Source organism: Erythranthe guttata, chromosome 5, assembly GCF_056151865.1.
Source record: "Erythranthe guttata isolate IM_541 chromosome 5, IM_541, whole genome shotgun sequence".
NCBI classification, from domain to species: domain Eukaryota; kingdom Viridiplantae; phylum Streptophyta; class Magnoliopsida; order Lamiales; family Phrymaceae; genus Erythranthe; species Erythranthe guttata.
In genome coordinates this window covers 18,204,942-18,217,366 of record NC_142537.1, presented here as the reverse complement: position 1 = coordinate 18,217,366, position 12,425 = coordinate 18,204,942, and the positions used below count along the sequence as shown (strand labels likewise).

The following is a 12,425-nucleotide window of genomic DNA, read 5'->3' as shown; positions in this document are numbered from 1 at the left end:
TCCATTTTTTTAAATTATGAAATTTTTGAATACTATTTAATGCGTATTTGATTGGGTCAGTTTGGCAGGCTTGAGCCGAATTGACGGGAGGCCCAATAAATAATGAGGTGTATAAATGGGCAAGACGGTCGATTAGGAAAAGCCCAATGACACGAGGTGACGAGCTGACTAAGTAGACGTTGGAAAGACTGATTTGAAGATATTCTTCGAAATTACGACATTTCACAAATTAGGGGCGATCATTGTAAAATTAGAACAAATCTTGTACAAATATAAAATTAGTCAAATAAGAAAGATTAGTTCATGAATCTCGTATATGAACGAATGTATTAAACCCGACGAGGGTCACGTTTTCTAGGACAATCAATAATATACTTTACACTCTGTCTTGAATTCTCCCTCTCTCTCTTTATTATTTTCCGGTCGCTTGTTCTTCCCCACTAGCCTTAAATACTGAGCTCTCCAACGACCGATGGAGTTGAATTCGAAGGGAGGTTTGGAGGGCCCCATCACATATATTGTAACAAATTAATCTCCTTGAAAACTATTGGATTGGCAAAATTAAGAACGATTAGTTGAAATTAATATTTTCTAAAAGTACATTTTCTAAAATTAAATATTTTAAAAGTATCGATTAGTTTGGGACCAACAAGGTATTCGCTCTTTGTAGATGGAAATTAAATCTTCGATGTTCACGTTTTTTTCATTACTTATAAACAATATCATACTATAAATGTAAATTTCAAAAAAATATGGACTTATTTAGATTTATTTATTATTTATTAAAACTAAAATTAGATCACAATAGGCATCTCGTACTACAAATATGTGAGCAATTATTATAAGTTATAACCCTCATTATATAAATAATAAAACTTTTTTTAAATACAAAAAGTCTACAACAAACAAGTTATTCTTACATACAACAAAATATTGCAAGAAAAACTGCAACATTATACAACAAGTTCATAAATAAATAAATAAACCTCCACAAAACACATAATTAAAGAAACCCCCTACTTATTTCCTTGTGACATTATAATCAATCTCAGCCTTTGGTAAGCATCGAAACAAGAGTGGGCATAATCGGAAAGCGCCCTAAAAAGCTCGGGCAAACGAATCTTCAAACTCCCGAGCGACTTCTCCCTCACTTGAACACACATCTTTTGATGCTCCTCCATTTCTTCGTCTAACCTCTTCTTCAAACTATCCACCACAAACTGCCTCTCCGAGACGGGGTCCTTCACCCCCTTATCAGGGTCGTTTTCGTCATTTTGCCCCGCCCTCCTCTGCATGTACTTTTGGTACCACTCTTCGAAAGACTGCTTCTTCCGATAGTACTCCCTCCTCGTTTCTTCGTACTTCTCCTTCATCTTCATTTCTTCCTCTTGATGAATGCCTATTGTTTTAATCACGGCAGCAAAAGACGAAATAGCCGTTTTTGCCACCTCATCGGGGAGCTTCTCGAGGAGGTCGTGCCATGATCGGAGGAGGGGGTGGATTGGGGGGGTGGGGGTGTGTGGGGGTGAGCTGACTTTTTCCTTTAGGCTGCTCTCGATTGGGATGAGGTTTAGCTTGAGCCAGCTGTTGAGGGAGTTGATGTACTGTTTTTGGTTGTTGACGAGCTTTTCGAATTGGGAGTGCCACTGGTCGACAACTGCCGACAGCTGATTGGTCCGCTCGTGGTGGTGTTTTGTGGTCTCGATGAGGGACCCGGAGATCTCGAGTGATTTTAGGTTCGAGACTATGCTGAGCTGGCTGTCGTGGTGCGTGCACATTGATTCCCACATCTTTGTCATCCTTTTCAAGAATTGGGAGGGGGGAAAAATCATATATGTGTTCTTTTAGTGACTAAATAAAGTGAAATTACGAAAATAACCTTTGCATGAGCATAATTACAAATCCGCAATCAAGAATTGAGAGAAAAATCATCATGTGTTCGTTTAGTGATACTAAATTGTAACATTTGCATTCGGCACCCCTGTGTTTTTAGTCTAATTGTTGAAAAACTCCCCACATTATTATTAATAGCATAAACCCCGATATGGTCCAATTTTATTAGGAAACTACCCCCTAAAACGCACCATTCAGGGGGTTGTGTGCTAAACAAATGCATCATAGGGGGTTTTGTGATAAAATTTATAACACAAGGGAGTTTGTTAGCAATTCGGTATAACACAGGGGCACTAAATGCAAAAAACTCATACGATATAAGGGGCTTTTTACTCTTTTAGGTAAATTACAACTTAACCGAAACCTAAGGTAAGGCCAAACCACTTGCCAAATTACGAGGAAAAGAAAACGAGGTCTATATAGTCTTACATTTCACCCCTACACGAATATTCTGTTTAATATTTACGATTTTACCCCTGCATATGAAACAAGCATATTCAACGAGTAGAGAACAGTTATAAACAGGAGGAACTTACCCTTGAACGAGAGACACGAGTTTAGGAAATAACTGCTTGTCGCGTATATCATTCACTTCCGATACAGTCGAATCCAATGATTGCATATCCACTATATACCTTGTATGCAAATGGCTAACAGCAGCTTTCGCCTTCTCTAGTTGCTCCGAACTTGCATTACGTTTTTTCAGTCTGTTCAGCATCGCCACTTTTCTTTGATATTCAAGTTTCATTAGCTCCCCTGCCTATATTATTAGAGCAAACACAGTTTAAAAAATAAAATTAAAACTTTCCACTGATATTCTCAAATTGCAATTCGACTAAATACAAAAAAAAAAAAAAAAAAAAAAAAAAAAATTGGACCTTGACTTCTTCGTAAAGTTTTTTCTCCCAAGCTAGCAACTTATCTAAAACGGTGGCATGTGTCTCGTAATCTTCTGGATCGAAATTATCTTTAGCACCATCACCATTAGGCACACCTCTGAAAGACTTGTTCCATGTAATAACTTGCATTACCCTTGCTGCATGGTTTATGTGTCCTAGAGTACAAGAAGCATAGCAAATTAAATAAATAAAAACACAGATTTAATATGAAAATTTAAATGCAGTAACAAATTGTTCCATGATCAATAATTAACTAAATTTCGCTATAAAATTCAATGTTCGCTATATATATATATATATATATATATATATATATATATATATATATATATATATATATATATATATATATATATATATATATATATATATATCATTAAGCCAATAAATACACTACCAAAACTACATAATATATATATATATATATATATATATATATATCATTAAGCCAATAAATACACTACCAAAACTACATAACTCACCTCGATTATCCGCAAAATTCGAATGGTAGTGCAATCTCGTAGCTTCGAGCATAACGGAAACCTCCTGCGCGCTTTGAGAAGCCTTAAGAAAATGATCATCAATCTCACTCAAAATATTCAACAAATCCACACCGTTGTTTTTCCCCACCGCACTGGCGGCAGCTCTACCCATTGCCGGAGGAGCCGTATTCGAATGCAGAAACTGCTTCTCGGCGGCACCGCCACCCACCGGAGTATCCTCCGGCGTCTTAAACTCCTCAATACCGTCAAACCCCACTTGCTTCTCCGGTGTTCTAAACTCCATATCTCCACCACCGCCACCACCACCACCAACATTGCCAAAATTTCCAGTTACACCCTCCACATAACCTTCCCTTTCCTCCTCCACCTCGTCCAAATTCGGCCTCTGCATATTATCCATAAAGAAATAATCCCACGCCATTCCCCTAATCTCCGGTGGGGTCGCCGGATTGGGCGGCGGTCTAATCGGCGTCACCACCTCCTCAGCCCCTTTCTTCCTCCGGCGAAACCCTCCTTTCTCCTCCTCCTCCTCCTCTTCTTCCTCCTCATCCTCATCTTCTTGTTCGTAAACATCACTATCATCAACCGCAATACCTTTCTTCTTGCCCTTCATATTCTCCGACAGCGCAGCTGGCATTGTAACAGCCCGCTTAAGTGGCGGCATAGGGGAGAAGTTCGGGAGGGGCGGAGGGGGTGGGGGGAGGCTGGACTCCATGGGCGGCGGAGGCGGAGGCGGCGGTGGGGGACGTTCTGAAACGGTGGGGTCCAGTGGTGCCACGTCATCAGGTGGGGGATGGGGGACCTCCCCTTGAGCGTAATCGCTCAATGCCGCTCCGGTATCTTTAAGAGATACAGAATAGCCGGAGTGGGCTGATGCGAATGCATTTCTCACAGAAACAGCATCTTTCATTAGATTCCTCCTCTCTTTACATCTAGAAACCGATTCTTCATTTTCTATTTTCGATTGGGCACACCCCATTTTTTTTAATTTTTAATTTTTGTGTACAGACAACAAAAAAAAAAACGGAATCTTTCACGATTATTACTTTTCAGAACTTGAGATACAGGAAATTAAATTACTAAATGCACACCTTCTATCGATTATTTTTTATTAGAACTAGAAACAGAAGAAATTAAATTACAAAACTGTAAAATCAGCGAAAAATAAGGGTTTGAAGCAAAAAGAGGGGTTTCGTACACGGAGGATGAAAACGGCAGCTATAAACATCACCTGTGCGGAAACTCCGACCAGCTTCCTTTTCTTCCTTCAAGAGGTGATGTGTAGATACAAGTGGACTGTATCTATATATATATATGTAAATAAGATTAAAATTTCTGTAATTGATAATTTTCTCTCTCTAATTTTTTCTAACCCCTTTTTGAGAAGGGTGGATGAGTGATGAATGCTGGTGAGGAGGAAAAGGAGAAACAGACAAATTTTGTGCAGGAGACAGTGCACTGAGCAGTACAGAGCGGCACGAAGAGAGAGGGGGTGGGGGGATTGTCTACGGTACCGGGTCCTGCAGTTGTGTGCTTTTTCAATTGTGTGAAACCACGACTTTATAAGTAGAGGAGAATTCAAAATGGGAGCTGTAACGGTCACACTAAACGAGGTGGGAACGACGTCGTTTCGGTACTATTTGGTCATTTAATTTTAATCGTTTCCACAATTCACAAGGGTATAAAATGCACTTTGCACCCCCTGTACTATCCAAAAAGGCGTTTTCACCCCTTTATAGTATCGAAAACTACAAAATTTGTCAACATACTGTGGACATTTTTACCCTTTTACCATACTATTACATAGTATATATATATAGAAATTCAATAAAATATATACAGTATAAGTTCTATTAATTTATAACATGACAAAAGAATAAACAAGATTAAAAATTAAAAATACTTCTTATAAATATGAAAATTATAAAACTGTAATAATTGAAATTTCAAATATTTTATATTATTATTATATTATTTTAATTCGACACAACACGAAGCAAGCCACAAGAACTCGATCAAAACGGATTTGATTGTGTGTCGTAGACTTGTATCCAAACATTTCATAAGCTCGTAAAATTATTTTTGCTTGCTTAATTAATATAAGGATTTGATAAAAAAAACATTTTTTTTTCTTTTTACAAGTGAATTTATTTTCCCTCCTATAGGCATATCGGCCCATGAATTAATTATATATACGTCCGAAATAGTTTTTGAGCATGACAATAGTCACAAATGGGCCCACATGCCTAAGCCCATACAACTTCGAGATTTTTTTTGAATTTTGAATTAGTTAGATTGGATGCCGAATAACAAAGTTATACATGAATTATATATATTAAATTTTTAGATAACTCAGAACATCAAAATTGTATGCCGTGTTTATTAGTTCATGCATATATTTATCACCCGACATCCAATCTTGATGATTCAAGTTGGATTAGAAAGTGGATTCCGAGAACTACAACTTTCGAATCTGTTCAAATTGTAATTACCTCCATAAACTATGTATTATCTGATACATCCACCCTTACGGTGTTAACGTATGACAACATAATTAAAAGTAGTAGTTGTAATTACCAAATAAAATAGGTTTTTTTTTTGCAATTTAATCATACATCAGTTGTGACTGTAATTTGCCGTATTTTTTTATACAATCCTCACCACAATATTTGCATCTTCAAATGTTTGCAAGCATATTAAAAAGACTAATAAGTGTACACTTATTAAATTCATCAATCATCACAAATAGAATATTCCAAACGAGCTAAATGTGATTAATTAAACACACATTAATTTAATTAATTCACTATCTATTCTAATTACACCTTAAAAGTGTTGGTCAACACCACTATACTTCAATTCCACACACACACACACACACACACACATACTATATATATAATTATATATACACCCCCACTCCCATTACTTCTTTTTATTGCAAAAAAAATCAATTATTCTATTTTCTCTTCATTATTTTATTTTATTTAATCATTTCTCACTATATTACATATTTAAAAAACACACACACACACACATATATATATATATACATACAGATGTCATTCATTTATCTTGATCAGATTTGAAAAATTCCTATATATTCTCTGTGTAGATCAGATTAAAAAATCAATGGACTTATTCACACATCTACCGAAAATAATTATATCTTTAAGTGGATAAAAATAAGTTTATCTCCTAACATCCCTAAAATCAATCCCTGATTTTTACTTTTTTTTACTGCATAAATTACCACCTTCATTTTTCACCACACACACTACCGAGTTTCACTCACTTCTCACAATCTGAATCTCTCCGATTCATCCCGAGTTCAGTATATATACAGAGTTAATCCAGGATTAAAATTACCTAATCCTATTTGTGTGCGTTATATAGATTAAATTATCACTCAATCAATCATCAACCAATCAATACCAATATGAATAATTACCTGAGAGAGCGAAAGGGCAAATCCGTCCACGACAGTGTTTCGTTCCGGAAATTCGATTTCGGGAGCTCCAAAGGCCGCGTCTGGGTTCCCGGGGCGGTGATCGTCGGCGCCGGACCTTCGGGACTGGCGGCGGCGGCCTGCTTGGCGGATAGAGGGGTTCCGTCTCTCGTACTGGAGCGATCCGACTGCATCGCTTCACTCTGGAAGCATAAAACCTACGACCGACTGAAACTCCACTTGCCGAAGAAATTCTGCGAGCTTCCGTTAATGGCGTTCCCGCGAGATTTCCCCAAGTACCCGGGGAAGCAGCAGTTCGTCGAGTACCTGGAGGCCTACGCGAAGAGGTTCGAAATTCGGCCGATTTTCAACCAGAGTGTCGTGGCGGCGGAGTTCGACGGCGATCTAGGGTTTTGGAAGGTGAGGACGGCGGCGGAGGTGGAGTACGTCTGCCGCTGGCTGGTGGTGGCGACGGGGGAGAATGCGGAGGCGGTTGTGCCGGAGATTGAAGGTGCCGATGAATTCGGCGGCGAGGTGGTGCATACGAGTGAGTACAGGAGCGGAGATGTTTACACCGGGAAGAAAGTGCTAGTGGTTGGTTGCGGAAATTCCGGCATGGAAGTTTGTTTGGATCTCTGTAACCATAACGCTATACCTTCACTTGCCGTTAGAGATACTGTATGAACTTTCTCACACCTTCAACTGCGTCTTTCTGTGTTTTTTTTTGAATTATTAACTTTTTTTAATTAGGTAAATATTCAAAATATATATATATATATATATATACCCCCTTTTACTATTTGTCCACTTCCATGCAAAAACACACACACAACACACACACACCTCTTTATGCATATATATATATATGCATAAAGAGGTGTGTGTGTGTTGTGTGTGTGTTTTTGCATGGAAGTGGACACATAGTAAAAGGGGGTATATATATATATATATATATATATATATATATATATATATATATATATATATATATATATATATATGTTTATAACTGCATTTTATTTTAGTTAAATAAAATAAATGGAAATAATTCAATTTATATTGAATTATTTACAAAATAAATACTTAATTATTTTTTTTTAAATTTTGTTCTATAACTAAAGTAAATTTGCAACTTCTTAAGGAGAGAATCCTTGCAAATTTTCGATGTGGGACGACACACAACAACCTAACAAATCGAACCGATAATTCCTCCGTTTTTAGGAACTTTCGATATCAATTTAATTTGTTGCTTTCGATTAAAACCTATTTAATTTGATGATGATTTTAGGTACACATTCTTCCCCACGAGATGCTAGGAATATCGACTTTCGGGCTATCAATGAGGTTGCTCAAATGGTTTCCTATACGCATCGTTGATCAGATTCTTCTAGTGGCCTCACGTCTACTAATCGGTGATACGGGCCGGGTCGGGTTGACCCGTCCTTGCGTGGGCCCTCTCGAATTGAAGAGTCTGACCGGAAAGACCCCGGTTTTGGACGTTGGTACCCTTGACAAGATCAAAAGTGGACACATCAAGGTATATATATAATTCCTATAGAATCTTAAAATTATGCGTAAATATATAAATTAATCGATTACGACGCCCTTGTTCTTGATTATAAAAGGTATGTCCCGGGATCAAGAGAGTAAGGCATCAATCCGTGGAATTCGTCGACGGAATAACACGAGATTTCGATGCAATAGTCTTAGCAACTGGTTACAAAAGCAATGTACCAACTTGGCTAAAGGTAAATATATACATATATATATATATATATATATACTTCCTTTTACTTTTACATATTTTATATATGTATATATGAAATAATTGGAGGGGCATGTTTGGTTTGAATCTATATCTTCCCCCACTCCAGGAAAGTGAAATGTTCTCTGAGAAAGATGGATTCCCGAAAAAGCCTTTCCCGAACGGATGGAAAGGCAAAAGCGGGCTTTACTCGGTAGGGTTCACCAAACGCGGCCTTATGGGAACTTCGATGGATGCTAGGAACATCGCCGAAGATATCGAAAACTGCTTGATTGAAGAGAAGAAAACCATTTTTCTTAACCACGTAATTCCTTGCAAAAATATACAAAAATATATATAAATATATATATATATATGTAGAAATGGCTATATATATATATATATGTGTGTGTGTGTGTGTGTGTGTGTGTGTGTGAAGGGGTTAGGAGGAGTTTATTTTTGACTTATTTAACTTGCCACTAAAAATAGGACTTAGAACTAAATAAGAGGTTTAGAGAGTGAAAAAAGGAGTTGGTTTAGATGGTATAGTTAAATCAATATTTAATAATTTTTTTTTTTCTTTTTTTTAGTTTTTAGTTAATTTTTTTAGTGCAATGTATTCCAATTTATGATTTGTTCGATGTTACGTACAAGTACGTACGTACACCCAATAAATTTTTATTTGTACATAATTAATTTGAGCAGATATTTGTATGCGCGTACTGATTTATTACGTATAAACCGAACCAGACTAAACGAAACGTGATACCAAATCGAACATTAACACTCGTTTGAACTTGAATAAACACATATATAAATATATTTTTCTTCGATAAGATATGAATCTCGTTTCCATTTGAACACAAATAATAAATAACATTTAAAAAAAAACTCAAGCCTTTCAAGTTAGAATCTAACAATCATGCATGCCTTAGATTGTACTCAATTCTTTAATCATACTTATAAAAGAATATAAAAATAAAAATAAAAATAAAATAAAACTTTAATCATTATTTGCTTTTAAAGGAAACAATTCAATGAACCTAAAAATTCCATTCCGAGCATTACTTAGGTCACAAATATCGAGATGTTTCTTTAGTCTAATAAATTTATATTACATAATGTAAAAATAATTAAATATTAATAAATATATATATATAGGCCAAATTTTGGAAAGGTGGTAGGATATGTATGCATGCATGCATGCACTTTGTCCAGCCATTAATTATTCTCATTTTATTGTCAACAAAAAATGAAATTAAATAAAAAAATATAAATTAGTGGTCAAGATTAATATCTAATTAATTAAAATAAGTAATTGTATGACCAAATTAAAGCAAATAGTACTTAAAAGCATAAATTATGTAGTCCACAAATAGTGGTCCTCTCCTGGCCATTGGATCCACAAGTTCATCATGATGGTGCACTATTTGTTGATGACTTGATATCTATCCCCTTTCCGTACATCCACACGTGCTGCACGTGCGAATTCATCACCCCCATCCATTAAATAAAATAATTCATTTATTTTTAATTAAGAAAAATCCCTTTTTCATTTTAATTTATCTTGTTATAGTCATGTATTTCACTATATTTACATACAACCAATAAAAACACGAGTTGATATATTTATGTAAATATGTTTGCAATAATTATACAGTTTATTTCATATATATGATTACTAAATACATAAAATGTTTATTAACATTCGATTTCAAATAAATAATTTTTATTATTATTTATTTTTTGCATTATTTATATAAAATTATTGAGAATAATAATAAAATAGAAAACTCAGCGTGCGTTTTTAGTCATAAACAAAAGAAAAAGCTTGTTTCTATGTAAGCGTGAGGGGGACTATGGACCATTCACATATATTCAATTTGCTGTGAGAAGTCAGCATCAAATCAGATGGTTTATTTATTTATTTATTTATTTATTTATTTATTTATTTATTTATTTATTTATTTATCAAATATTATTTCTCCAAAGAGTACGAAATTAATGATTGGGATTAATTATTGTCATGAAGATCTATTGAGATTTGTCTGTCATAAAATGCAGGGTACTATTTTCCCTACATTAATAGTATGCTAAAAACATACTAAAACTTGTTATCATATGAAATTTATAATTAATTAGTAATATTTCATTGATGAAATCATTTTTTTTTTCTAGTTAGTTAGTGATGGGAACGAGTCGGTTCTAGGACGGGTTTGCCAAAATCCGAGACTTCAATCCGCAAAAATATATATGAAACACAAACCAACCCAATCCATCTTAGCATAGACCTAGATCTGCTTCGACCCATATATCTCCCAAAATTAAGATGCAATATTTTACAAGTGATATAAAGTGAATAGTAAATTTATACGGTTCTTGATGGTTTCAATTAGGCCCGTAACTCGGCCCAGAACTATCGGATTCTAGAAATTAAAATTCATTACTCAATCCAACATCATTTTAACTTTCCACAGACCTGCTCCAAACGAGTCAATTCCAGATCGGAGATCCAGCATACGCGTACCCATTATCATTTTTCTTTAATACAAAAATATAACTAACTTAGTTTGAATCTTATCATCTTAAAAATATTACTACTTTATATGTTTTGTCAATCGAACTTAATAGTAACAATTGCACCACACCGCAATCTATTTTATTCTTAAGATAGAGATCGAGCGATGCACGATTATCGAACACATGGTCGCTAATGAATGGTTCGTATAACTTGTCTCAATCAATTATTCGAAAAAAATAAGAAAAATCGAAACCTAATTAATAAATTACAGCTCATAAAAGAACAAATTTGGATATAAAAAAACCTTCATCACTAACTAGGTTTTCTATTTAAAGAATTTAGTTTGAAAAAATACCAAAAATGAGACAGACATATTCTTCCAACATGTAACAATTAAAACCATCACAATTCAATAAATCATACACGTGTCAATTTATTAATTAGCCTTTGACCAATTGTGGAGTTGGAAGTATAATAAAAAAGGAATATTCCATTAGAATTTGTATTGGGCCTACCAAATTTTAGTACTTTTGAATGGACCAGTCCACTTATCATATGTATGAAAAATGTCCGACATGTTTTTTCTCAAAATCTTATAAGAATATATTATGAGTTTTTATTTGCTTATAATCTGTTTTTATAAATTAATTTTTATTTTTACTTCTTTTAAAATAAGTTGTTTTAAACTGTAATTTTAGATATACTTATAGACCTGCCTTTTCAATTTAAGTTGATTTTATAGCGTATTTACAAATACCCTCAACTTCTACAAAATAAGCATTTAAAACGAAATTAAATCACAATTAATGACTTCTGCTTTTAAATAAGTTTTTGCAAACACCACCTTATTCGATTGATTAAAGATCAAAAGATGAAAGTGACCAATCATGCACCATAACGATCGGTTAGCTAATGATCGATCGGACAATCATAACATTTGATCATCTATCTTTTCACACTATGAGTATGTGTGTCTGTGCGTGCGAATATTTTTAGGGACCTCAATAAATTAATAATTCGAATCACTAATATATCTTTTCATGAAACCAGTCCATTCAGTCGTAATCAGAGGCAGCGGTATGATCAAAATATGGGACATTGCGAAAATAGATTTATATTGCTAATTTTTATTATAATCTTATTATATTTTTTAAGCATGCAAAAAAAGCAAAAAAAAAAAATAAAAAAAAAAATTAATTAATCCAAGTGATTCTAATAATGTATTGCATTTAATATTTTGGGGATTCAACGCATCGACTTAGATTAATTTAACCAATAACCATGCTATATTTAATATTATTATATTAGATATGGTTTTATATTTATAATTAACTCTTAAAAAATGGTGGAATATCTCTCTTATCTTTATTTCTTAGAGTGGCACTTTAATCTTCTTTATTTATTATTATTATTATTA

General features: G+C 34.4%; 2 protein-coding genes across 2 annotated transcripts; one reads left to right on the top strand and one right to left on the bottom strand.

Annotated features, from left to right (window-relative positions):
* Positions 1–842: 842 nt before the first annotated feature.
* On the bottom strand, positions 843–4,832 carry LOC105967162 (DNA ligase (DUF630 and DUF632)). Its single transcript, XM_012991747.2, has 4 exons — positions 3,275–4,832; positions 2,772–2,947; positions 2,430–2,653; positions 843–1,800 (listed from the first exon to the last, which is right to left on the bottom strand). Exons 1-4 carry the CDS (start codon positions 4,272–4,274, stop codon positions 1,017–1,019), a joined length of 2,184 nt encoding a protein of 727 aa, XP_012847201.2. The 5' UTR covers positions 4,275–4,832; the 3' UTR covers positions 843–1,016.
* Positions 4,833–6,603: 1,771 nt separating this feature from the next.
* On the top strand, positions 6,604–9,191 carry LOC105967017 (indole-3-pyruvate monooxygenase YUCCA2). Its single transcript, XM_088818154.1, has 4 exons — positions 6,604–7,421; positions 8,032–8,280; positions 8,369–8,491; positions 8,618–9,191. The coding sequence occupies exons 1-4, from the start codon at positions 6,735–6,737 to the stop codon at positions 8,846–8,848; spliced, it is 1,290 nt and encodes a 429-aa protein (XP_088674280.1). The 5' UTR covers positions 6,604–6,734; the 3' UTR covers positions 8,849–9,191.
* The last annotated feature ends 3,234 nt before the right edge of the window (positions 9,192–12,425 follow it).

Bases quoted from the DNA above. Each gene is read 5' to 3' on its own strand.
- LOC105967017 (XM_088818154.1), top strand. From the start codon at position 6,735: ATGAATAATTACCTGAGAGAGCGAAAGGGCAAATCCGTCCACGACAGT. The intron at 7,422-8,031 runs GTATGAACTTTC...TGATGATTTTAG, and splicing joins CACTTGCCGTTAGAGATACT to GTACACATTCTTCCCCACGA. The intron at 8,281-8,368 runs GTATATATATAA...TGATTATAAAAG, and splicing joins TCAAAAGTGGACACATCAAG to GTATGTCCCGGGATCAAGAG.
- LOC105967162 (XM_012991747.2), bottom strand. From the start codon at position 4,274: ATGGGGTGTGCCCAATCGAAAATAGAAAATGAAGAATCGGTTTCTAGA. The intron at 2,948-3,274 runs GTGAGTTATGTA...CTTGTACTCTAG, and splicing joins GAATTTTGCGGATAATCGAG to GACACATAAACCATGCAGCA. The intron at 1,801-2,429 runs GTAAGTTCCTCC...ATTCTTGAAAAG, and splicing joins CTCGTGTCTCTCGTTCAAGG to GATGACAAAGATGTGGGAAT.